This window comes from Eublepharis macularius, chromosome 10 (genome assembly GCF_028583425.1).
Source record: "Eublepharis macularius isolate TG4126 chromosome 10, MPM_Emac_v1.0, whole genome shotgun sequence".
NCBI lineage: Eukaryota > Metazoa > Chordata > Lepidosauria > Squamata > Eublepharidae > Eublepharis > Eublepharis macularius.
In genome coordinates this window covers 60345121-60372930 of record NC_072799.1, presented here as the reverse complement: position 1 = coordinate 60372930, position 27810 = coordinate 60345121, and the positions used below count along the sequence as shown (strand labels likewise).

Below are 27810 nucleotides of genomic sequence, written 5' to 3'. Positions count from 1 at the left end.
CACTGAATGTTTCCTCATGTAGTTTTTCAGACTACTTGCCTACTTTGTCCCACTTCTCTTAGCCATCTTGTATCTTGACCAGCTTGCAACTTCTTTTCCTCTCCCCCTTCCCATTTTACAAACTTCTCAGCACTGCTAAAAAGCATAGCTTGTAAATACTTGTTGATAGTTCCACTTTCAAATTTGCTTGGGGGCTATTTTGGTTAGTAAAGTAAAACAAAAGCCCTGGGGCACCTTAAAGACTAACAACATTTATTCAAGCCATAGTCAGTTCTGTTTAGATGTAAATACAAAAAAAGAACATAGTAAACCAGGGGAAAGGAAAGGAGGAAATCCCTGAGAGGTTATTGATGGCTAAACTATGGTTTGGAGTGAGCCTAGAAAAGTGTGGAACTGGAGTTGTAGGAAGGAGAAGACCACAGAAAAAAGTGTGCCAGGCTAGTACAGGCAGATGTCCAATGCTGGCAGGAAGGTAATAAAGAGGCAATAGGGTCCCGCAAGAATGCAGAGGATTATTTACTTGTATCATAATGTCAATAATGCTAGGAAAAGTGGAAGGCAGTAGGAAAAAAGGAAGACCTAAAACGAGATGCCCTGACTCAATGAAAGAAGCCACGTCCTCCTCTTTGCAGGACCTGAGCAAGTCTGTTAATGATAGGACGTGTTAGAGGTCTTTCATTCATAGAGTCACCATAGGTCGGAGGCGACTTGGAGGCACATAACACATCACGTGCAGAGGAATTCTCTGTCAGCTGTGTCTACCAGTGCTGAAACGTTTGTAACTGGCGACCTTCAGGAAGCAACGAGAGTCAAAAAGGGATGGGATCTAATTTTCGCATTTTATTTGAACTGACACTCCGCGTCAGTTTCATGCTGCGCCCCTAAAACAAAATTCCTTTGTCGCCAGTGGCCTCTCTCTTAAAAGAAAAGTACTGAGAAACCCCCCTCCTTTCTAACCCCCGAAGTGGATGGCAGGGTGAAGAAATACACTCTGCGCATGCTCAGTGTCACCTTCAGTGCGCCTTGAACACTTCTGGAAAAGAGAGCAGCCGCCGCCTGTGGTCAACCCGCTGCCCCAGCCGTTCTCCTGGCGAGTCTTTGCTCCTTCCCGAGCACCTGTTGTGTTGCCAAGGAAGGAGGGCGCGCGAGCCAGGCAGCCAGCGTCCACTCGCAGGCTTGAACTTTGCACCACTTTCCCAGTCGCTGGTGCCGCCGCCGCCTCCTGAGCGGGAGCGAACGTCACCCTGCGCGGCAGCCGGGAACGCCTGGCTGGCCGGTCCTGGGGCGTCCTGTGCGTTCTTGCTGCTGCTGCTGCCGCGACAGCCCCTCCTGCCGTGGCGTGAAGGGAGATTCCTTCTCTCCGCCGCCACCTTTTCCCGCCAGACGCGGGAGGGAGGAGGAGAGAAGGCAGCAAGTTCGGGCCGTGGCGTCTGTGTGGGGAAAAGGGAGGGTCTTGAAGAGCTGAATTGGGTTGTGTGATAAGACCATAGAAGGTTCTGTGAGGAGGAGGAGAGCGGGGAGGGCGCGCAAGAATTTGAGGTGGAGCAGAAAATACTTTTTGTTTTGAGGGGGGAAGGAGGTAGCAGAGCTTTGAGGTAGAAAGGGTGTTTTCAGGGGGAGATTCTCCTGTAATCTGTTTCCCCTCTTGCCCAGCAAACTTGGGCGTAAAAGGGAAACCAGGTGCTGTGGCTGGTGTGGATCTGAGCAGCTGCTTGGAGAGACCCCGGAGTCCTCTCGCTCCCTTCCCCCGGCCTGCGTCTTCGCTCGCAGCTCCCTTTTATTTTCCCACCCCTTCCCGACCTCCTTCCCTCCTCCCCCGGTCAGCCAGGAGCGATGAGGGAGAATGGCAGTAACACGTGAAAGCGAGGAGAAAAAAACCCGGGAGCGGTCCTGACTTGGGGGGGTGGAAAGAGGCAGGCTGGGCAGCGTGAGAAGGAAGAAGGTGGGTTTTTCCTCCCCAAGGGGGCTCTCTCTTCCCTCCACCCCTTTCCCTCGGCTAGTTGGGTAATTCCTGGTTCCTGGAGCTGACAGGTGCTCCTGCGAGTCAGCCGCCACTTCTCGCGCCCCTGCCTCCTTTTCTTGCCCTCCTCTGCCCACCGACCCACCGGTCCCTTTTCTCATCCTTGGGAAACTGACTCGAGAGCCCATATTATGCTTTGAACGTCGGGCGAGAGACGAACCCTGGAGACGCTGGGAGAAAAGACGGTAGCGGGACGCAAAAAAGTTTTGGATGGGATTATGCGGAAACTACCCTGCTCTTCTGTGCTGCCCGAGCAGGATCAGTGCTGCTTTCTCCCCGGCGGTGCAGCCTTCGCGGGGTGGTGGAGGTGGTGAAAAGGACGCGGGGAGGGCTTGAGCTTGCAAGTGCTTCGGTGTGTGTGCTTGAGAGCTTCGACCCAGCCTGCCAAATGCTCCTCTTCGGGTTCCTCTGGCTGACATTTGCCCTGGTCAGCCCGAGGCAGGGAGCTCAAGCCGAATCGAACCTGAGCAGCAAGTTCCAGTTTTCCAGCGCCAAGGAGCAAAACGGTAAGGCGCGTTCCGGGTGTGTGTATGTGCTTTGTTGTGTCTAGGAGACTTACAACGTTGTCGTTGCAGCACACGCTGGGGAAGGAGGAGGCGCCGAGGACTGGAGGATTTGCATTCTCTTTGCTTCTGCAAAACCTCGGGGGCTGGGCTGTCGTGGAGCGGCCCGTGACAACTTTTCAAGTGCGAGTGTTTTCATGTTGGAGCGAGAATCCGTTCCAGCATTTTGTGTGTGTGTGTGTGTGTGTGGAAGCGGGACTGTAAATATCTAGTTGAAGCGCGCACACTTTGGGGAGGGGGTGGGTGGGCATCTTCCACCGACAGAGTGAGTTTTCAAAGACTGAAGCCATAATGAATGAGAGTTGGCAGGTCTGACTTAACTGTGTGTATGTCACTCCAGGAAACTTGTCAACCTCATTAACTGGAGCAGCATAGGTAAAAGGGCACCAATTAAGACGCTAGAAGACAGGGAACAGATTAACTCTCTTCCCTCCCCCAGCTCTCAGTCTTTGTGTGTGGTGGTTTCTGGTGTGGCTGGTCTAATCACCCTCCCTCCTATTTGTATCAGGCTGGTACTGTGGGTCGATGGAGTATAAACTCTGTTTTGTATGTGTTGGAAGTAAGCTAATCTGCATAGGAAATGAGAATTACTTTCAAGCTTTCAAGTGTACCTGAAATGTTTAGAGAACTCTCAAATGCAAGTTCCCTTGGGCTGTGGGTTGAGCAGAGTTGGAGAAAGACTCCTTTCATACAGAGGGCAGTTTCAGGGTGTGTAATTTGCTTAGCCTCCGAACTCCATATGACTTACATTATTCAGATTTTTAAGGCCTTTCACCCTTGATCTTCTATTACGAAGTCACTTAAAGCAATACTTTGCAAACAGAAATGTTATATGCCACATGAAACCACCCCATGAATGCAGGCTGCCTAAACTTAGGCTATTAAACACCCTGTTTTCCAATGATGTATGCTAATGTAAGGGGAAAATGTTTTAGTAGTTTCCCCTTAGCTAGAAAGACGTGATTTCATCTAGGCACAAACTAGCCAAACAGGCATAAATAAGAGAAGAAAAAAATCTTTGCAGTAGGAAAAAATGAACACAGTATTGAATAACATGTCAGTTTGAGGAAAGGCTCAAAGTAACAGGAATCCCTGTGATTTTGGAAAACGGTTTTCTTAATATACATTATATGTTTTGTCTGATGTTACAAAGCAAACAGGGAATTAGCCTCTTGCAAATGTATGATTCTGCAGAAAGTGCTTCATGCTATTAAATTTAGCAAGAGAGAGTCATAGTGTTGCTGGTTCCTAATGTGATGACATATGGCACCTGCAGACTGCCAGAGCTGGTGATCAAAGAGCTGCCTTGGGGATCACTCTCTAGCCAGAGTAACTGTAAAAGTCCAGGGATACGTGATCAAAACAGGCAGAAACCCAGCTTTACTTCCACAGGAAACTAATCAGACTAACCTTTGTCCTCAAGCAGGAAAGCATCCACCTTGCATGAGGGTGGAGAATCTAATCTTCAGCCTCAAGTTCTTCTGCAGAGTGGATGTTTTAGAGCCTCAAAGAATGTCCATGATAACCGATGAGCTGAAAAAATGACATATGCCATAGTCCCCCTTAGTACTCCAGCTGATATGTGTCTACAGTGCTTTAGTGCAACCCTAAACATGTTTACACAGAAACAAGTTCAGTGGATCTTACTCTGTAAGAGGGTTTAGAATTTTAGCCTTAGTTCTGCAGTGAGGGAAAATATGGTGGCTTAAGTAGTTTGTTGACTGTGGTGTCAGTGCAATTATATGGTTTGTGGGTGAGTTTAGAACTATAATTGCTGCTTCAGTCCTGATGAAATTGTGCCTCTATTTTCTTTGTTACCAGTTTTTTGTTTAGTGAGTTTGCAGCAGCATAATGTAAATATCTATACATATTACTAAGTAATAGGCTATTTGGAAAAGTATTTATATGAGAGATTTGGCATTTAAAGATGCAGCAAGGTCTATATGTACAAGAAAGTATCAAGAACTGGCGAACTGCCAGTCAGTAATGTAGGATGGTTTAGGAGAGCTTTGTAGATGACAATGATAGTTCAATTTCATTTGGCTCATATAGATGCAATTCACTATATAAAAAGTATGAAGTTACTAAAGGTATAATGAATCCTTGGCCTGGGCAGTAGTATGGCATAGCAGTGGCATCACAGGTCTTCAATAAACCCAAGTTAAGCAAGTGTTGTAGAAGAATGCCATACTTTTAATTGTATTGTCCATGACTGTTTATATATCTGGATTATAGGATACTATAATTTATACTTTCTACATTTGTCAGTTTGACATAGATTGCAGTGTAAAAGCTAAACTAAAACCAGCACTTTTCTCAACACTTAACTTGTTTGGGAGACTTCATGTATTTTAGTGGGATCTAGTTTTTACTTACGTCAAGTTAAAATGTGATTTTAACTCTTTACTGCAACTTAAACATAATGTTGGATTCATCTAGCTTTTCTGCAGGTGAAAAATGGAGTGGGGGTCCCCTTTATCAGCCAAAAAACCCATGCTGGGAATCCAGCTTGGGCAAAAATCATGTGGCAGTAATAAGGAGGGGAACTGAGTAAGAGTGAGTGAAAAAGCTGATTGGATCCAACCCACAGTGTGGTTGTGTAAGGGCTAGGGTTAAAATTCTGCTGGCAAATTTGAAACAAGTGATTCACATGACACAACACTGTGTACTGGCATAACAATGCTCTCTTCTCTTGCATGCCCAATCCTATATATGTTTACTTTGAAGTAAGTCCAACTGGGTTTTGTAGGAATTGCTTCAAAGTGTTCATGGGATTGTCAAAAGATCTAGTGCATAGCACTTACTAGCAAACTGCATAGAATGCCATCTTTGGTCTAAGAAATACAGAAAATATTACTTTATATATATAGTATTCAAAGTGTGCCATTATTATTCCCATATTGCAGGTGAGGGAGTTGAGGTTGAGAAAAATATAGCCTAACTAAGGCCATCTTGTGGGTTTGTAGCAGAGATGAGATTTGAACTACGAATTTCCTAATATGTAGCTCACTTAATAGACACAGGCCTATTTTAGTAGTTCACGCCTTTTAAATTATTTTAGGTGCCTGGAATGGCTAATAACTATTAACTTAAGTTGCTCAGAATCCGCAAATATTAGTTATTAAGTTCTAGGCATAGATTTAAGGAATCAAAACTTTCCTCAACTTTCTTTGTTGTAACTTCAGTGTGTGTTTTTAAAAAGCCTTGCATCATATATCAGAAATAATATATTTTTTCATAGCAACTTTCAACATTTTTTAGACGATTAGATATATGAGAATATCCAGATTTTACATGTCCCCTCCAAGAATCCAAACTGATTAGGATTTGAGGCCAGTGTATCTGCTTTAGAAAACAGCATAGTATGTCTATTTAAGCACTCTGGAGGGTATCTAGTTGATGTTTTAACATAATGCTCTTGTGTAAACTCTTCTTTATAGATAATCTTGCTTTATTATGGGTCAGTAATTTTTGCAGCCAAGAGAAAAGGTAAATGACTGAATTGAAAGCACAGCGAAACCTTGGTCAGAAAAGAAATAGTTACCTGAATTTAGATTTGTCATAACCTTTTCCAATTTTAGCACCATCTTTTTTGATCTCTCAGGTTTGTTTAAAATACTAATTTACTGGTAGTGGCTTTCATGGCTTTGAACTACAAGTTGGAAATATCTCAAGGGAGTTCTATTTCACAAAAGCATTATGGTATTTTGATTGTTGACTTTCAAATTGTATACAGTGTAAGGCTGTAGTCCTGAACACAATTAATAGTGGAGTCCTAAGAACACTTTCCTGGGAGTAAGCCCTACCGAATTTACCTGAGTAGGATTCTGACGTTTGTAGGATGGCACTGTAAGTTACTAAAAGTCTGGTTGTGGCAAGGACTGCAGGTTAAGTCATGATGGCTGTGTTGATAAATAAGAGAGACGATGTATTATACTAGTCCTTTTATTGGATCATACTATGCCTTTGCTGGAGAGGCTGTGCAAAAGTTAAATTTAGAAAACCAGATAAAAGTAACAAAGTTTTCATACTAGAGATAACAAGGCACTGCAGAAAAAGTTATGTTATAATATACTAGTAACAGTTCCTCATCTTCCCCCATTATCTGGGAATAATACACTCAGTATTAATTATAAAGTTCCACTGATTTGAATAGGAGTTTAAATGTGTGATTGCTTTCCCATCACTGAAATCAATGGGAATAAAAAGGAATTTTGTTTGGGTAGTGCTATCTTTAAAGGAGCTTGGATAAATAAATACAAGGTGTGCTGCTTTAACTGGTGATGCATTTTTAGAGCTTTTTCTGTCCAGCACTTTAATCTGAATCTGACTTTCAATAAATCATTTCTTCACTGTTCCTTCTTCCATCTTGATTAATCTTTACCTCTGTTCTTATACTAGGATGAAAAGTCATGGTTAAAACAGGTATTGTATTGCGTGAAAAAGGATTGAAAAGAGTGTTCTACAGAACAGTTTCTGCCTAGCAGGATAAGGGGGTGCATGCTAAGCAGAGTTACATACTTCTAAGCCTATTGACTTCAGTGGGCTTAGAAAGGTATTGCTCTGCTCAGTGTGGCATAGTTAGTGCGTTGTAGTAAAGTGATTGTTTCCTCATCAGGGTCTTCCAGTAAAGTGTACACTCTTTTATTCATGGTCTTCTGGCAGTGACCTGAACACCAAATTACCATTGGTTGAAAATTAATAGGTTCATTATGAAGATATAGTTCCAACAACAAACTTGCAAGAAACTGATATTGTCAATTTTTTGATTGCTCTGCTGTGTCTTGGATTACTGGAAGGGTCTAAAAAACTTAGTCTCATCATTGGCTCGGAATCATGTATCTGAAACCAGATGAAAGAACCTACCTACTGAAGGAATTTGATATTTCAATTCTGTGTTCTAATCTGGAATTGTAGCTATAGTGTCTGTGAATTGGTTTGTGTTGTTTCAGTCTCTATAATGAAATCCTCGTTTTAACTTTGAGCTTTGAATGTTTTTGTTCATAGATGCATTACATAATGAAGGTTATAGTTCTCAAGCTGCAGAAATAGTTATGCCGTGGTTGTGCATGCGCTTTTTATGTGGAACTGTTAATAATAAGAGTAAAAATAGTTTGGTGTAAATGGCGAAATATTGACAGGATTTGTTCATATAATAGATTCTATGTAGAGGACAATCTTCTGATGAGATTGTTTGATGTTTTATAACCTCAGACCACTAGGAAATGCTATAGAGTTTGGCTTCTGTTGACCTTCTCCCTACTGTATAATTGTAAAATTATTCTCTAGCTTCATAACTTGAAGGGCTACTATATTATTTCATTGTCCTTGGTCTTAAAGGGAACTTTAATCTTCTGAAAATGCCAGAGTGGGTTCTAATGTCTCAGAAGAGATTCACTGTTTTGCTCCATCATCGCAGGAGCCTCTGAGGCATATTGAAATCTGTCTTTCACCCATCTAATTTGATTGCCATACCTCTTGGTGACTCTCTCTTTTAAGTTGCAAACTCTAGGTTTTTCCAACATGCACTGGAACAGTTTTTTATTGTACTTAAAATCTAGCATGATGAAGAATTCTTGGGAACTCAGATGTCTGTGTTCATTGTTTTGTGATACTTTGGTTGGTTTTAGTGGAAGGATATTGTACTATTGTTTTTGGATTCCCCCCCCCCCCCATGGATGGATATATCTACCGTCAACTTTAATTTTTGGATTCATTTTCAGTGTAATCTGAAATGTGTTTTCAGGGTAAACTCAGGGTATCCAGTCAAGAAATTGTATAATCAATCCTCAGTTTGAAATATCTAACTGATCAGAGACTGCATTTAAGTATAAAAGTAAATGTTATGGGATCAGTACTAGACAATAGAAATAATGTTTCTGTGGAAATAGCAGGCTCCTTTTTATTTAAACCTCCTTCAGTGGTGGTGAGGAATCAAAGCTCAGGAGTTTCCCTTGAATGCCAGAATGTTAAATGCTGTCATAAAATAATAAATCACCTGACAAAATGTGACCATAATGCATATACACACCAAAACTCTAGTAATCTCTATCTTACTTATCTCTGATCTGTATCAGATTGTTCAGAGCCTATCAAAATGTCGCAGGCATGTTTTTGTCTATCATCAGCTTGCTTAAAAAAACCTTCCCACTGTTTACCTCAGAGGGTGAAATCTCTAGAGCACGTGGGACTCCAATACATTTCCTCTCCCTTCTTAAAAGTTTAAAGAGTATTAATTATATATAAATATAGTATGTATGTGTTTTGACATATGAACATGGCTTATAACTTGATCTGTCAGAAGTTTTTTGTGGAATAGTGTCCAGAATGTTTTGCTCAAGTTAAAGTAATAAGTATGCCACACTCTTAAAACCAAATTCAATTTTTGTGGTGGCTCCCCCCCCCCCCATCTTAACATTTTCAATGAAAAACCTAGCATAGAAATTATGTAAGATGATGGTGCCAAAATATCACGCTTACTGGATTTTGGATTCTTTCATAGGCTTATGATTTCGTTTGGTGCACAGAGATAAAATAGCTTGAATCAGTATCAGTGGTCTGAAATGTCATTAGAAACAGCCCACGATAACCTATTAGTATAGATTCTCCTTGGAGATTTGACTAAAACTTCAAAGGACAGATGTAGAAGGATGAATTGTATAACGCCCATGTACATTTCTAGAAAATGTAATCCAATAAAAATGAAAGGAATGTGATTCTTGAAAGTCAAATGTTAATTTAGAACCTTTTAAAGCAATGTTAATGCAGTCTAAATCTTGCCAACATACTATTAGGCTCATAGTGGGTGGCATATCCCTCCCCCATCTTAACCGAACTTGGAAAATGTCATGTCAAAAAGAAACATTGATAATACAGTATCTTTATTTTAGTTTTTCTATTCAGTTTCAAGACATTTGTTTCAAAACTTAAAAAAATAAAGTTACCTTATAATTGGCTGTAGGTGTAAATGGCATATACAACACTGCATTTTTAATATCTTACAAATGTTAAAACTGTTTATTAATTACTGCTACTAGTATAAAGCTTTGATCATGTGAGAAAAGGTGCGCTGCATATGATCCTCTGCATTCAGAGTATGTACTAGACCTTATTTTTAAACACACAAGTACATTTCCCACAAGGGGGAAGTGAAAACCTGCAACCTCATAGTTGTCATTTATTTATTTACTTCATTTACACCTTGCCTAAGATAGAACCTGATAAATGTAATAAGCAAAAGAGGTCTTGCCATCATGTTGAATGCTTATCGTACTGAAAGAGGTGGTGTAATCTGCAACATTTAAGGATACTTTCCTAATCAAATATACAGCTTTTCTAGTAACTCATTTGGTCTCAGTGGCATTGCTCCTACTTTCTTAGAGTAAAGACACGAGGTTACTGGAATGGATGAACCAAGAGCATCTCTTTTATTAGCCAGAAGTTTGATCTGCAGCTATCTTTTTAAGCCTTCATTGCAGGTAAAGCTTTCAATTAAGGAGCATGAGGTTCTGGTATTCTTAGCTGGGCAACTCTACGTTGACTTCAAGCCATAGACCAGCATTCTGCTGCTCCTTAGTTTTTACTACCTGTATACCCAAAGGAGTGGGCAGGAGAATCAATCCTCATAGCCTGCTAACCTGTTCTCCCTCCCTATTATGCAGTTAGTGTTGCCTTCAAGGCAGTTCCCTATATTATTCCCATGAGCCATTAAAGCCTCATGGCAGTGGATTATGGGAGCTTCCCTCCACCATGTTGATCCCTCAGGGTGCTTACCAATTGTTTCCACATCCTTGCTAATTACGTGCTATGTGACTTATTTAATGGGGTAACACCATCTATATTCTGTATCACACAGTAGTGAAAAAAGCACCTTACCAACTACCAGTCTTGGCTGAGACCCCAAATACTCCTCCTTGGGGGGCTCCTTTAGGCAATCAGCTGTTCCTGCACTTTTACCATTTGGGTTGGATCCCATCCAAAAGTAATGTGCACAAAAGTATGACTTCCCTGCCTTCTTCTTTTGCTATAGGCTGAAATACCACTCCTGGGGGACAGGGACCCCACTGTAGTGGTGTGAAAGGGGTTGTAGGATTGCCTCTGGAGAGGGGAATCAACAAAAATGCTCCACTACGTATATAGAGCTTTTCGATGGAATCCAGCCTTTTGGGCAGTAGGATGGTTGCTGCCACTGATCAAAGAGTTGCTTCTCTTCCTTGACTGAGCAAGCAACTCTACATTGGTATTCCAGATTTTTCTAGATTTGGGAGGCTTAGCATCTTACCAGTAAGATGGCCAGGGTGTGATGCTTGCTACCTTCCTTTTTTGCTGCTGCGGCTCATGTTACAAAGCTTACGGTGTTTCAGTCAGGCCTGATGCAAGAGAGAGCATCTACCCATAGATGTTTTGTGGACTGGATGAAACAATAGTATCAGCAAGTGGATATGTACGAAGTTGTCTGTGTATGAGAACATTAGAACATTCAGCCATTCCTTCCCCCATTTACATTCTGAAATAGTATAGCCTGAAGTACAGTGATGCCCGAAGAAATTATTTGCTTATCTTAAGGACTAATGTGCTGTTTTGCTTGTTATGCCCCCAGCCCCAATGAGAAGCTGTGTTTTAAATGAGTAACACATACAATAACTAATTAGTGCTGTAACCTTGGGTGACCTTGGGCTAGTCACAGCTCTTCCAGAGCTCTCTCAGCCCCACCCACCTCACAGGGAGATTGTTGTGAGGATAATAATAGCATACTTTGTAAACCACTCTTGAGTGGGTTTGTTCTGAAGGGTGGTATATTAATCAAATGTTGTTGTTATTATTAACCTGATATCCTGGCTTCAGAAACTGCTTTTTACTAAGAAGCTAAAATTATTCCCCATCCTCAGATCATTTTGGCATTTATCAAATGATGGAGCCCACTGCATAAAATAAGAAATCTGTAATGACAGGAAGTATTTTACATAAGCACTGGATAGTTCTGGCATATTCTTTGGATATAGTTGTAGACATTTGCTCAAATAATCCTGTGTAGTTAATTTCCTGGACTTTAGACATATGTTAAACTAAGAGGAAATAGAAGAAAATAAGTTTTCTTAAAGAGATTGGAATGAAGACGCACAAAATAATGGATACCGTTATTGCAGCTGGAAGGATATTTTGGGTTTGGTAATACCAAATTGGGGGGAAAATGGTATTCCCCAAATACTGAATTCATTCTCCAGTTTGGTTTGGTAATACAGAGCAAATTTGGTAAAATTCAGCCATTTCTTTCTATGGGAAATTCAATTTGGGTATATCTGATGGCTGGAGTAAAGATAAAGGTAAAGGTAGTCCTCTGTGCAAGCACCAAGTCATTACTGACCCATGGGGGGATGTCGCATCATGACATTTTCTTGGCAGACTTTTTACAAGGTGGTTTGTCATTGCCTTCCCCAGTCCATCTATGCTTTACCCCCAGGAAACTGGGTACTCATTTTACCGACCTCGGAAGGATGGAAGGCTGAGTCAGCCTTGAGCCAGCTACCTGAACCTGGCTTCCACCAGGATTGAACTCAGGTAGTGAGCAGAGCTTGGGCTGCAGTACTGCAGCTTACCACTCTGTGCCATGGGGCTCTTTTGGTGGCTGGAGTGATGGTCATTTTTTAACCAAATTATATTAATTTTGTTAATAATGACCCCCAGTGACACCCCCCCCAAGTTTCATAAAGATTGGATCCTGTGGAGGCACTTTATGTCCCCCCCCACAAAGAAAATGCCTCCACTCCCAATCTCCATTACACCCTATTGGGGAAACTATGGGGGCTATCCAGTGGGCTGGGGTTGATACGTTGCAAGCAAAATCCACCAGATTTATAAGGGACCTACTCCTGAATGTATGCCCAAACACCACTAGGTAATTTAAGCTAAACTGAATCAAGCACTCCAGCAAACCCCCTCCCAGAAGAACAACATCCTTGAACCAACAACTAACAGCCATTGAACACCAAACCAAACTTTTATAGAAACAGTAAATACCAAGCAAAAACAGTGAACACTATAAAGAAACAGCACCTCAGTCACCAACAGTAGCTCCCTCCCAAAGAACAATCAGCAAAAACCGGGATCAATTTAATAAAACTAACTGGAACCGTAAAACATCCACAACAGGACCACCCATCCTAAGACATAAAAGCCAAACCATGTTGCCGACAACTCACTTTTTATTTCTGCACATGCGTAGTACGCCATGCATGCGCAGTGTGCAGGGATATGAAGCGAGCGGTGGTAAAACAGTTTGCCTCCCTGCTGCCTCCTTGGAGCCTCCACAGGCCTGGAAAGGCCCAGTGTGGCAGTGGGAAGGCTGGCGCCAAGGCGCTGGGCCTTCTCACTGCCTCGGGGCTTTTGGAGGCTTGTAGAGGGAGGCCACCACTTCCTCCCTGCCCAGCTGATCCGTGGATGAGGTGGGGCTGCAGCTTCTCTCCCCTTCTGCTGGGTAAGGGGGGAAGGGCCTGCCTGCCTTCAAGCCACCAGCCTCTCAAACCGCCAGCCCTGGATTGGCCTGGCCAGGCTGTAGGACAGGCAGGTGCGCTTCTCTTCCTTCCTCTGGGGGAGGGAGGAAGAGTCTGCCCGCCTCTCAAGCCACCGGCCTCTCAAGCTGCTGGCTTTGGATCTGGCTGGCCAGGCTGAAGGATGGGCAGGCTCCCTTCGCTTCTGCTGGGAAAGGGAGGAAGAGCCCGCCCGCCTCTCAAGCCACCAGCCTCTCAAGCTGCTGCCGTTAGATCCATCTGGCCAGGCTGTAGGGCAGGCAGGTGTGCTTCCCTTCCATTCACTGCCGGGGGGAGGCAGGAGGGGCCCACCCACCTCTCAAGCCGCTGGCCTCTGAAGGCACCGGTCTCGGATCCGGCTGCCCGGGCTGTACTTGCATGGGCTCCACTGGACAGTACTATAGCACATAAACAGTTGCAAAGAAAATGTGGACTGGATTTTCCATAAAGGTCTCTGGCTCCTAATAGACCCTCTTCCTCCTTCTGGAAAGCTGCATTCAGCTGCGGAGAGTCCGGTAAAGCCCTCCTCCATTACTGCAGGTGGTGGTTCCCAGAGGGAGAGGCTCGCCCAGAATGTCAATTTACCTGCATGGGCTCCATTGAAATGCATTGCAGCACAAAACCAGTGGCAAAGTAAATGTGGAAAGGATTTTCCAAAAAGGTCTCTGAGTCCAGACAGACCCCCCCTCCCTTTAGACAGCAGCACTCAGCTTCGTAGAGCTCCAGACTCCCTGCCCCCACCCCCGGTAGATCCAGCCCTGCCAGAAAGTTAAAGGTCCGATCCACCCTAGTCCCTGTTGTATGCCAAAAAACAAAAGGATAAAAATGTATCCTTTTGACATACAAAGGGATTTCTTTTCTTATTCTTGTATTGTACAAGAGCACTCTTCTGCTGTATAGACTAAAACAAATTACTACATTGAAAAAAGAAATAAAAATAGTTTGGGCATATCATAGGTTAACTTTTAAGGGGTTTAGTTTCATTTGTTTTGTATCAAAACATAGGGATGATATGAACGACGCTAGGTTTGCTCCAGTAAATAATACTTAAAGGAAGGAATCTGAACATTTGGGAAGAAATTAAGCATAAGATAATTTCACTGGTATTTATCATATTGCCTTCCATGAGCTTTCATTGGCTGGAATCCAGAGAAACCTGTTTTGATAGTTGCCTTTTGAACCTAGAACTACCTTTCTCTTCATGGATACCTTTTCTGGGGGCTGCCTCTGGAAGCAGGTGACTGAAAAGACAACCTATGGCCTCTTGGATATTAGCCATACTATTTAAACAGAAAATAGCACTCAATCTTTACAGTAGACAATGTATTTTAGTGACACAAGCAGGAAATGCTTTTGATGTGTGTGTAGGTATTTTAAAATCTTCATTGTTTGAGGTGTTTCACCAGTAGTGGTAAATTACATGAAGCCGCTGCCATCAGAAAAGAGCTTGTTCAAATTGCTTGTGGTTCTGGAGCCCATTCAAACACTTTGCAACAAAACAGAGAATGGATGTAATAACTTCTTTATGGAAAAACTATTAAAAGTTGTATGGTCATGTAAACAAATTGGGTCATTTATTAGATATTTAAGTGATGGATTTGGAATCGAGTTAAGTATGGGTTACTTTACGGTTGTTTTGATTATATTTTACTTGTGTAATGAGGCTTGGAATAATTTTTCTTTCAGTCTTAAGATGAAGAGTGACAAATATATTCATATGAAGTTTTAATGAATATTTTATTTCTCATTGTATTAAAACAGACTACTGTGAAGAGCACATTAGTCTAGGGACTCGGGTATATCTATAGCGTTCAGAACAATTTGATAGTTGTATTAGTGTTATGGCAACATTATGAATTCTAGCAGAAGAATTCCGTGAAGTCTGATATATTGATGTAACTCAGGAAACGGTCATGTTAATATACTTAAACCTTGAATCACCATTGCTGGATAGCAAACATTAACTGAAGTTCAAGGACGAAAATATAAAAACCTCTAATTTTTTAAAGAAAAAAATATTGAGCATGTGAGTATTCCTAAAATAGGAAAAGGTTAGTTCAATGATAAGGCATGCATTTTGAACCTGCAGGCACCTTTGCAATTCTGATACAGAGTGATAATTACAGCCATAATATGGCTATTACAGGAACACCAATGGCTGCTGCAGGAGGCAGAGCCTACTACAAAATGTCAAACATTTCAGGCAGAAGCTCTGCTGAACAGGATGCTTTTTAAAATGAACATACAGCTTACCTTCAGTCACACAGTGAAGATTCCTGTGCTGTGATGGTAGTTGAAAGCAATTTTTAAAGACCTCAGCCAATCACAAGCCCTTCTGGGCAAGAGCCCCGCCTGGCTGTGTGTGTGTTGCTTTCATTCTTTTGTTGACTGAAGTTGACATTGTTATGGTTCCTACAGCTTTTGAATGCAGATTGGTTCTGTGTTAGTTAAATATATCAGTTACGGTTATTCTAGTTTTATGGTAGGAATGGATAGCTGTGTCCAAGTCACAGAAGGCTTTCATCAATATATTCATCATCATATATTCATCATCATGGTTCTCCCCACCCTCAGCTGATTAACAGCACTGAAATTACAGTGGACATATGGGTGTTAAGGAAGTTTTTATGAATATTATTTGTCTGGGACATTGGAGTATTTATGAGCATTTCACAATGTCACAACAGCTTAGCCACTGCTAAGGCAGAATTGGTAGGCAACAAAAAAAGCCATTTTAAACCAAGTATAACTCTAATGCAGCTAAAGTTGAGTATCTTCTTTTGAATTGCTCCAGTAAAGCAAAACCCTCCCTGAAAATTTGAAAATTCAATATTTATTCAATTAGGAATTTCAGACTCTTTTTGAGAAAGAGTTTTGGATTTTTTTTCTACGCTGGCAGAAGGAATCTGTTAGAATTTAGATTTGTGAGATGGGTTTTGGATTTTTAGAGGCCCCCTCCTTCTTGCATATTTTAAAATATGATTCCAAAGAAATGCAATGTTTGGGAAAGGGAACGGAAGATTTCACTTTTTGTAGAGGATACAGAAAGGAAAAGCCCAGATGCCTGGGAGGGAAGGGAGCCTGCCTCCTTTCCTCCGGAGGGGCTGCAAAGCCTGACTCCCTGCTTGAACTGCAAACAGCCGCAGGGTGAGTCACATTCTCATAATAGTGTAATGTTCCAAGCTTACTAACATTTATCTCATCGTAATGCATTGTGCTGGGTTCCGGGAAGTGGCATCACTTCCAGAAGTGGCATCACGCATTTCTGGGAGCATGCGTGCACTTTGCGCATGCACATGTGGTAATAGAGAGAATGCACATAATGCAAGTTTGTATGTTAACTAAACATAAAATAAATGGAAATATTTTATTCAAGCAGGAAAATAAGTGTTGGTAATGTTGTTATCCGCCCTGAGCCCACTCGCGGGGAGGGCAGAATAGAAATTTGAAATAAATAAATAAATAATAAACAGGTATTACATACATTTCAGTTTTTCTCAGTTCCCAGTTGTTTCTCATGCCTTCAGAATTTTTGTAGTCTACATATCTACCAAGTTCTGGATCTAGATGTAATTGAAGGGTGTTTTTTCTTTTAGGACTCAGGTATAATAAGATAGAGGGTTCTCAGTTAGAGCAAGATCCAGACCATGTTTGGGGAGGATAATGCCAACCAACCTGATCATTTATCCTGACTCTCTCTCTTGCCTATGACTTGGATGAAGGAATTAGAGCACCCTATTGGTCTACTAGTAAGCAGTGCTAATACATAATTGTTCCACCCAACTGCCTTTTCCCCTTGGGCATCTTTCTTTAATCTTAGATTCATTTTATCTTAGATTAACTGCTCATTCATGTGTGATGCTTGATTTTATTCTTTTAAAAGTTCCTTATGCATATGATAAGGATCAGCATCCTGATTGTAACACGGTCTTGAAACCAAAACAATGTTTATTGTATGCAGGCAAAGGCCATCACAATTAAGCAAATAAAGTATATAAGTAAAACATGAATAATAAACAATAAAACTGTAATGTTAAAAATGCATAAAAGTACATTAAAACATATTAGCACCTTCATTAGACGTAGGTGAAGGAGTCTCAACCATTAAGCACAGCTCGAGCCTGGATTTTCTTAGGTACTAGGGAAAACTTCTACTCTATAAGAAACACAGGATCGAAATCGGAAAGAAGGAGAGTTAGGTTTTATACCACCAGTCCGGGGCGGGGAAGGGGGGAATCTGCCTAACTTGAAGGAAACAGGTTCCCAAAACCAGGACTCCCTCTTTTCTTAGGCCGTCATACCTGGTTCCTGCCATTGCAGAGAAGTCGAGCTTCTTCTGCTTAAGGAGTTTCTTATAAGGTGACCTTAAAGAGATGAGATGACCGATAGATGATCCTTTTTTACCTTTGACAAAGCTGTAGAGTGTAGTGTAATAGCTCTTTTCTGGATGCACCCTCTGCTAAGATGAGTTGAAATTTTACTGTGTCTGTTGGTAGAGTGCAGAGGTTTGAGGAGCTGGGTTATGCCTTCAAAACACTTGGTGGCATCACAGCCGTCCTGCATTAGTTCTTGGCACAGAGACAGAGATCATCCTTCATCAGACATTGAGCTAAGCTGCAGTGTAGCTGGGTAGACCACTTGATTCTCCTTATACAAGACTGAGAGCCCTCTAGGGGATCATTGGCAGGACTAAGCAAGGTGTTACCCCTGAATTGATGCAAAAGCCTTAGCAAGCATTGATCCCTCTGTTCTGTTGCCAACCTCAAAATAAAGGGTCTGGAGTAGGAGTGAGGGTGATATTGCTACATAATCTATTGTGCTGGCTCCTTGGGTGGATAAGAATGTAAACATACCACCAGAGAGATCAAACCTTATGCCATGAAGAATGTGCATTGATGGAGTGACAGCAGTTCTAATAGTCTTCGGCCTGGTTTGTTTATAACTATGTCTTGTGATGACTGTTCCAGGAAACAGGATTTTCGGAATGTAACAGTGTCTTGGTCTTCAAAACAACCTATCATTTCAAATGAAGCTCATAGTGTGTTACAGCCAGTTATGATAACCCCCTCCCCAATACGAAGTTTGATAATCTGCCAAGAGGGAGGCATTTTGGCTGGAATAGTAAAACCTTGGTTGCTCCCCTCCCATGGAAGTTGGTTTACTCCCTGTTAAAAGTAGAAGGATATGGATACTTCCCCAGGAATCCTTGAAAAAAAGCAGGTACTTGGGAAATGCTGTAAAATCTTTCAACGATGTTTTTGTGTTTACTTCTTATGTAGCATTCACTTGAATAGTACAGTATGTAAGTCTTTGTCTCGTGGATTTTGGCCGTAGTAACTTTTGGGACCTATGGAGTTGCTTTTTAAAGCTGAGATATGCTGAAGGGCAAGTTTTGTGAACTATTTCATGCCCCTTGAAAAGCCCCCTCTAATTTTAACTGGGTTCACTCAAAATGTACAAAATATTTGTGAGGTATTTCTGGATTTCCGTGTTCTCCCCCCCCCCCCGCTCCATTTCAGATATTTGACTGCATCAGTGAGGCTTTTACCAGTGTATGTTTGGAACATGATGCATTCACCTTGCTGGAGCAAGCTATGTCTGGATAAGTTCAGTTCCTGAAGGGGAAACATCCTGAGGAATCCCATGTGAGCCACCTTAGAGTTATGTGAATTTTTTTTTTAATAAAATCACAAATCATGGAAATCAGTGCAGCTCTGTTTCCTTTTATCATGGAAGTTGGTACAGTTGACATAATACCCTGTCTAGCAGTATGCTCCTCATGCTAAGTAATGCTGTTGTGTTTGAGAGTGGAGGAGAAAATTCCTTTCCCTAGCTGTAAAAAAAATGTGACTGTAGTATATGACTGCTCCAGAATGTGCCCCCCCCCCCGCCAAATTCCATTTTTGCTTTCTAAATACTGTTGCCATTTTCAAAGAAACAGTTTTTAGTGTCGTGCAACATTGTCTATTTTGGCTTTTTCCCATAGTTGATTAATGCTCATGTTTTGGGTTATAAAACATACATTGTAATACCTTTTCTTGGTTTTATACTAAAATGATTCTACTCTTTTGGGTGAAATATGCTCATGGGATGTTACGTGTGATGCTGTTGCATACTGGTTAAGTGGTTGAGATGCGAACCAGCACTCTGCTGATTTGACTCCCACTATTGCCATGAGCTCTGAAGGTGACCTTAGGTAAGCCACTTCTCTCAGCCCCAGCTCCCCAGCTGTATTTCTTGGAATGTGGTAGGTTGGTCAAATAAAATTCAAGATCCTTCATTTGTACAATTTATTAGGTGTTACGATGTAGCCTGTATCCAGGAAATTTGGCTAACCTCAGACTTAGTGTTAAATGGATACTTGTCTTATACTGTCAATGCCATTCCTTCTAACAATAGTGGACGCCCTAGTGGTGGCCTGACATGTTTGATATCTACATTACTTAAATGTATTGTAGTTTTATTGCCATCCTTGGGATTCTTGGCAATGGCCTGCCTCCTGATATCTACAAACCAGGAAATTTTAGTAATTAATGTCTATGTCCCCCACTACCCTTCTCCTTTTTATGATGAGCACTGTTGGTCTAACCTAGATGATTATCTCCTTGAGTTTGAGGTCAAATTCCCCATGGCAAAGATTATGCTCCTGGGAAATTTTAATGCCCATATTTGCGATAATATTCCAGGACATAACATTGAGGATTATGCAGTGGAGCCTTATAATGATAAAAGGAGATCAAAGGATCAATTGCTTAACTAAACTGGGGATTTTTTTTACCAACTGATCAACACATTTAATTTGGTAATAGTTAACAATAATACTGAGGGAGATAGATGTGGTGAATTTATTTATTTTAGTAAGAGGGGAGGGTGTTATCAATTACTTACTAGTATCACTGACTTTTTTTGAGTGATATCTTGCTGTTTTTAATGGGCTGCATCCCAGAAAGCGACCACTAACCTCTTATATTCTATATTTGCATTTCTGAAAATACTCTCAATGATCGGACACCTGGTACTCTTCCAGAAATTGAAATCACTTCCGATATTCGATTAAATTGGTCCCCTATGTTCCAATATAAAATGCAACACATGTTAAATAGTGACTTGGCTCTTAAACTTAGGGATGAAATCCTTGCAGCTAAAGATACTAACATTGCATTGGCCCTATACAATAATTTAATTACATTCTTGAAGCCTTTTTTGGTTAGGAATATAAGAATTTCAAATGAAAAGCAACAGAATTCGAATACATGCTTTGATAGTGAATGTTTAAACTAAAAAAAAAGAACTTAGATGTATTTTCAAAATGTACAAGCAGGCCCCAAATAATTGTTTACCAAAATTTTTCTTCAAGCTCCGTAACTATTATAAACAGCTTACTAGGAATAAAAAGCATGCCTTGCAGAAAGACTCCTGGCAGGAACTTGTCCTGGCTCTGTCCCAAAAAGATATGTCAAAGTTTTGGCATCTTCTTGCAAAAATGGATGGAAGAATGTGCCGGGATTTGGATTCATATGTATCCAAGGATACCTCGGAAGATTTTCTCAGCTATTCAGTGATTCTGAACAAAGGACTGACACAGTTGAGACTACTACAACCAATTCAGCAGGTTTATCATCTCCTTGGCCTCTGTGACTGCCGTGAAATAAAGTTTCTAATTTCAACAATTAAGAATAATAAGTCCCAGGGGAAAAATTTATCCCCTTGATATGCTTAATGCCTTTCAAGACTGATGGGCACCAGTTTTAGCCAATTTATTTACTCATGTAAATAGGAACTGGTAAACTCCTGCAGGAGTAGTTCTTGTCCATCATGTACCTATTTATAAGAACGAGGAACAAAAAGACCAGGCCAATTGTAGACCAATAAGTCTGTTGTACATTATAGATAAACCTTATGCAAGGCACCTTTTATCAAAGTTAGAAGATGGGGTGCTTGAAAATGACCTACTAGAACCAAAATGAACTGAATTCAGGACAGGCCATTCAACTTTAGACCATTGCTTTATATTGCAATATTATAACAACAAATATGTGAATGGGGCTATCTAGACAATAGTATGTAGCATTTATTGACCTTAAAGCTGCTTTCAGTTCCATCCCAAGGCAGTGCCTATGGGACAAATGAAACAAATTGAAAATTGACTGTAGGTTATTAATTAAAACTCTCCATACTAACACCACTCTTAAAGTAAGATCAGGAATTTCTGGCCAATTGTCCAATTCAAGTCCAACTTCAAAAGGCATATGCCAGGGTTTTATCCTGGTGTCTTTGCTTTTCAATTTGTACATAAATGATATGACTGAGTATTTGTCAGGATCACAATATTTTCCAGTTTGGCTTGGAGACACATTATGCTGATGACTAGAGGTGGGCACGAACAGAAAAAAAACCAAACTTGATGTTCGTTGTTCATTGCCATCCATGAACAGGGACTCATGAACAACCACGAACATGGCCCTGTTCACGAACATGTTCATGGTTGGCTGTTCGTGGGGGCCAGCAGGCTCTCCTCCAGCCATCATCCAAGTCAAGATCCCTACTGCACCACTCCCAGAAACCTGACCTGATCAGGCACCAGGAAAGGTACCAATAATAAATAATAGCTTGGCCCGGAGCCTGGCAGCAGCCCTGGAACTTGAAAGGCAGCCCTGTTCCACCACTCAAAGAAAATGCAAGCTCTAATGCACTCTTATCAAAATGCCAACAGCAACTCTCTCCCTCTCCACTGTCTGCAAACTAAGCCAGAGCTGGGAGCCCCCCTCCCCCCTGCTCTTTGCTCCCTCGTAACAAATTTGGAGCTCCACACTTGAAAGGAGGACCTGCCTATCAAGCTAAATTGGGCTTAGATTGGGGTTTCCAGGGCAACAGCAGGAGTTCAGACAGAGTTCAGACAATCCCTGCCTAAGTTGCCAAAGGAATTGATTACAGGTGCCAGACTGTCTGGCTTGATGAACAGCAACAAACAGCAATGAAGGAGGCTTGCAACGACCACCTGTTGGTTTAGAATAGGGCCTCACAAACAGCTTGTTCACAAACAGCAGATTGGGCTGTTCGTGGCTTTTTTTTGTTCGTATTGCTGTTTGTGCCCATCTCTACTGATGACACATTACTTATATCCCATGCACAAGTTGGCCTTAGAAGGTTTTTTAAAGAGTTTAGTCTTTATTGTAAGAACAATTTATTGAAACTCAATTATGACAAAATTAAAATAATAGTATTTAGTAAAAGGCCCCATTTTCATAAATGGAAAATAGACGGGAAACTGTTAGAACAAGTGTCCTCTTTTAGATACCGCAAGATAATTTTTCATAGCTCTGGTTCCTGATCAGCACATATTGAGCGTGCAAAGAAGAAATTTGAAAAGGCTATACTCAGTATCCTTAGAGTCTACAGAACAAGGGGAGGCTATTTGGTACCTCCATTGTTTGAAATCTATATGGAACTCCAATTTACAACCATTAGGAATAATTCAGAATACGTTTATTTGTATGTTATTTGCAGTCCCTAATTCAACACCAGCAGCCATAACTAGATTGGAATTGACTCTATTGACAATATTAGTCTCAGCCCATACAGTTATTATTAATTAGTGATTAAAAATTCGGTTTGGGTTAGGTTCATGTTTCTTAACCATGGCTTACAAGGAAGGGAAAAGTAACCCGTGGTGGAGTTGCATATTGAATATGGTAGCCAAACTTGGATTTTCAGAAGACTAACAGGGCTAATTTTTTTTTGCAGCAAAGCAATTAATAAAACAAAGACTGCTAGATATAAGTGTTCGGATAGAAGCCGCATTGTTAAGTACCTTGAGAATAGCTCCCCTTTACAAGCAACTCGCTCCTCATTTAATTCTTCTATCCTACCTTACTGATTTACTTAATCCAGAGTATAGGAAAGCATTTACTAAAGCATGGTTGGATACCTTACAATTGGCAATGGTAAGAGGTTGTTATAATGCGATCCCATATAAAGAACGTGTCTGTATTTGTGATCAGAATTCTATTGAGGACCTAGGCCATGTTGTCTTTTACTGCCCAAGATTCACATCAGAGCATGAAAGATATCTTGGGAATATTTTAATACAATATCCAGAGAGAGTGGATAATGAATAGACTAACTATATTACTTGCTGACAAAAGTAAATGGATACGGATGCAAAGTTCGTTGCATGGGTGATAAAGGCCTTAACACTGTTATTGTGGCTGATGGTTAAATCTGTGTATTTTCTTGAGTATCTGATTGAATTTGTTTGAATTGATATTGGTTTTAACTCAAATTTCTGTTGTGATCTTAATAATTGTTTATAAAATTTTAATGTATATTAGAGGTTCTATTGTTATTGTGATTGTCATATTATTATCTTGAGGTTGTTGGTATTTTTGATGTTAATTGCTAAGTTTTTGAGCGAATGCAATAAAGCTTATAATGGTGATGGATTGTGGGGATAATAACGACATTGACTTTGTTCACCACTCTGAGAGTGATATATAAGTACATTATTACTGTTGTTGTAATACAGCTATGAATAATGATAAAATGAGATTTGTTAAGTATTTGGCAAGGTGATCAGTTGTAGTTGAACTGAAGCAATTTGTTTGCCTAATGAACATTGGCCTGAAGAGCCATTAAATATCTGAAAACATGTCTCTTGACATCATCAAAAGTAAACAAGGACATTAGTTGATGGAAAAGTAAACTGCAAAGAGAGTGAAGAATGGAAGGTAGCCTCTCCCTTAAAGGGCAAGCTTTTGGAAAACATTTTATAAAATGAAATACAATTATGATTGAAAGAGGGACGTTCAGGTTATAGCATTCTTAGTCTTCTGCTGCCAAACACAAAAGTGAAAAGATGTCAAGGATAAGGAGAATACAGCGAGAAATGTCTGTAGAGGTAGACTTTGGTTTGCAACTTGATATGTTTTACCAGTGTATGTCTGGACAGTTGTAAAAAACACGTTCTTGAAAACATGTTTTTCTGTTTGCTAAAAAAGTGACAAATTGTGTACTTGCTAGGTTGGGAAATAAGCAGTTTATGACTGATAGGTCAAAAAGATGAAATACAGAATTTCTAAAGAGCACAGAGTTTACGTGCTAAGATGGGGGGAAAAGCTTTAAATGCCAGGAAAGAATTGATGCATCATATTTCCCTAAAAAGTCAAGTAATACCCAACCACATCAAGAGAGTAATTATGGGGAAAAGCATTTAGTACCAAACAGCCAATATTTATATGAGAAATATCTTCACTGGAGAAAGATGATGTATTAAGTTCTCAGTGCTTATAAGATATAACTTCAGTCTTTGTGAAAATAATAGGATTAAACATAGTGTATGTGATTGTTTTATTTTTATCCCTCTCTTCCACAAAGGAATACAGAGTGGTGTTCTTGGTTTTCTGCACCTCTATTTTATCCTTAAAAGAACCCTGTCCAGTAGGTTAGGCTGAGAGAGATGGACTGGTTAAGGTTCCCCCAGTGAGATTCACGTTGTGGTATTTGATCCTAGATCTCCCAAGGCAGTCCAATACTCTTAAAGATCGTTCCACCCTGTTAAAGTCTTTTATTTCATTAACAGGGAGGAGGATGGCCAGAAGCTCCAATGGGACTTTTGTTTGACTATTCTGGGCCTGGGGAAACTGGCAATTTGCAGCCAGTTTGGATGAAAAGCTGGTGGATAATGCACTGGTTTTGCTGGTTTTTTATCCTCAGTCAGACTGCAACCACTTGCAGTCGGCAAGTTACTTCCCTTGACTTTGCCAAACAAGAAGCTGTTTTAAAGTTGCAGTTACTGAGTGCATTGGAGCAGAAAATGCAGCACAATTTAGCGGGGCTGTTGGGGGAAGATCTATACCTCTTATAAGCGATATATTCGCTGGCAAGGAGAATTGCTTTCTTCTCTGTATATCACCCCACATCCTCCCATCTGCCAAGCAGACCAGTAAAAACTCTGGTCCAACCCCACAAATCCTGGGTCTGCTTTTTTTTTTCATAGACTCCCAGGCTGTGTCCTCAGGCTTGGAAGCCTATGCAGACCATCCCAGGCTTGAAAAGGGATTCTGATCTTCCTTATTTACCAAAAAGTGAGCTGCCACTTTTACATGCAGGCACAGGCTCAGATGCAACTGCTCCCTGTCTTCATTGCCCAGTGCTTCTACCTCAGGCACCTGGTTCAGCTTGGAACAGGCCCTTTGGGCCTTGCTGTGGGCTGATGATGGCTTGAACAGATCTGTAGCTGTCAGCTGGCTAAATATATAACTCTTGGCCAGTGATGTGGGCTTTCTGGAAAAGTATAAATTGGAATATTTTAATGCCTTAAATAGAGTATGACCTGAGTTAGTATATTTATTTTGATTTATATTCAGTAAACAAAATTTTAAAAGTACCTCATGTTAATTTTATGTCCCAGTATCAACAAATACTTGAACTGAAGGGGGGAAAAATAAACCAAGTGTGACTTAAATGTTATATTCAGACAAATTCAAAGCTTTATAGGGAAATTATTTTTATTGGAATAACTAGGGGCCAGCCCTGGCTCACCCCGCTCACCAGCCGCATAGCTCATTGTACTTGCAATTTTGTTTTATAGGGGCTTTGCTCGTCTGTGCTCTGTGGTTCAACACTATGTTGGCCCTATTTTTCTTTTAATACATTTTATTTGATAACAGATAGCTATGTTTCCAAAGAAATCAAAGTAAAAATATAGAGCATTTGCATTTTAATTAGTTTTATTAAGAAACCAGAAAGCTGTACCTATAAACTTTTCCTCAAACAGCATTTTTGGATACTACTCCAAATGTATGATGATTTGATACAGGCCTGCCATTCATCAGCTTTAGTTCCTTGAAGAATAATAGAAAGTCTTTCTTGGAAATCACCAGCTAATACAGTGGTGGGTGACTCCTCCCCTAGTTATTTCTTCTCAAATCCTGCAGTGTGTGGTCTACAGCTTCTAAAGTAGCCTTGTGAGACATGCTACACTCATCCCATGCTAGGAGTTTATACTGTTGTAAAATTTTAATTTTAATTTTTCCTCTACTTATATTGTAAATTGGTCAGCAGTTAATGCATTTAATGGTAGTTACAGCTGTAAAAAACTGCACCGTAGGGACTTCCCCCCCTTTATTTTTATAAACCATTCAAGTAGCCAGCTTTCTTTTCTGTTTGTGGAGCTGTTGATGCTTCTCTTCAGTTTCCAGGAAGACTTCAATCTTAGCAAAAGTCTCAAGATGTCTGGAGCAGTTGCAATGGTTGCTGGGACAGCCGTTGATTAAGAAAGTACACAGTCACAGAGAAAGGAATGTTTTTGAAGCGATCCAGAGGAGTTAGCCGTGTTAGTCTGCAGTAGCAAAGAGTCCAGTAGCACCTTTTAAGACTAACCAACTTTATTGTAGCATAAGCTTTCAAGAGCCACAGCTCTCTTCATCAGATCATCTGACGAAGAGAGCTGTGGCTCTCGAAAGCTTATGCTACAATAAAGTTGGTTAGTCTAAAAGGTGCTACTGGACTTTTTGAAGTGAAGATCAGAGATAAGTTGTTCCTGTCTTTGCTGTGTAAAGCAGGGGATATTTCCTCCCTGTCTGTGCTGTCTGCACTGTCCTGGCTTATCTCCAGTAAACCAACCATCACTTTCATGTGAGAGATATTATGGAGATAATCTGGACCAGGATTCCATCTTATCTTTGGCACTGTAGCTTCCACAATCATCCTGAAGCTGGTGGCTAATTTTGAAACTTTTAACTTTGATGGAAGACATCATTGCAAATGTCTTCCTGTGGAAGAAATGTCTTCCTGTGGAAGACATCATTGCAAATGTAGAAGCTGCCATTCGTCATCTACCTGAAGAGGAAGCTGAGGAAATAAGAGGAGAGACAGCCAGGATTCTACGAAAGGCAAAGCTTCCCACCAGCAATATTTCACGCAAAGAGAAAAATGCCATCAAGACCCTCAATGCAGATCCAGACATCATCATTCTACCAGCTGATAAAGGCAATGCTACAGTGATCATGAAAACAGAGGAATACAAAAAGAAGATTAAGGAACTCCTGGACCCCTCCACCTACAAAAAACTAAAACGAGATCCCACTTGCAAAATCACCAGGCTAACAAATGCGCTGATCAAGAATTCCTCACTACATCCCGACACGCACAGAAAACTATGCAAGACCGAAGCACAGCCACCTAGACTATATGGACTCCCCAAAATACATAAGGATTCAGTCCCACTCCGACCCATTGTGAGTGCCATTGGTTCACCGACATATGAATTAGCTAGACATCTGGCAGATCTCCTGCAGGACCACATCGGGAAAACCTCATCTTACATCAAAGATTCAGCAGATTTCATCAACAAAATCAGTTCTCTGAAACTCAATCCACAAGACATACTTGTCAGTTTTGATGTTGTATCCCTGTTTACCAAGGTTCCAGTAAAAGACACTATTGCACTTATTAATCAGATTTTCCCAGAGGATGTAACAGCCTTATTCCACCATTGCCTGACAACCAGTTACTTCCAATGGGACAACGAATTCTATGAACAGATGGATGGGGTGGCCATGGGGAGCCCACTCAGCCCAGTTATAGCAAACTTCTACATGGAACATTTTGAAAAAACAGCTCTAGAATCAGCACCCCACAAACCTAGTGTATGGTTCCGGTTTGTGGATGATACATTTATCATTTGGAGCCATGGGGAGGA

General features: G+C 40.9%; 1 protein-coding gene across 1 annotated transcript in view; it reads left to right on the top strand.

Moving 5' to 3' along the window:
• Positions 1 to 1119: 1119 nt before the first annotated feature.
• The window catches only part of PDGFC (platelet derived growth factor C), a 166102-nt gene continuing 139411 nt past the window's right edge, over positions 1120 to 27810 (top strand). The window contains exon 1 of the mRNA XM_054989483.1: positions 1120 to 2526. Coding sequence (XP_054845458.1) covers positions 2409 to 2526 — 118 coding nt within the window. The 5' untranslated portion in view covers positions 1120 to 2408. The remainder of the gene's footprint in view (positions 2527 to 27810) is intronic.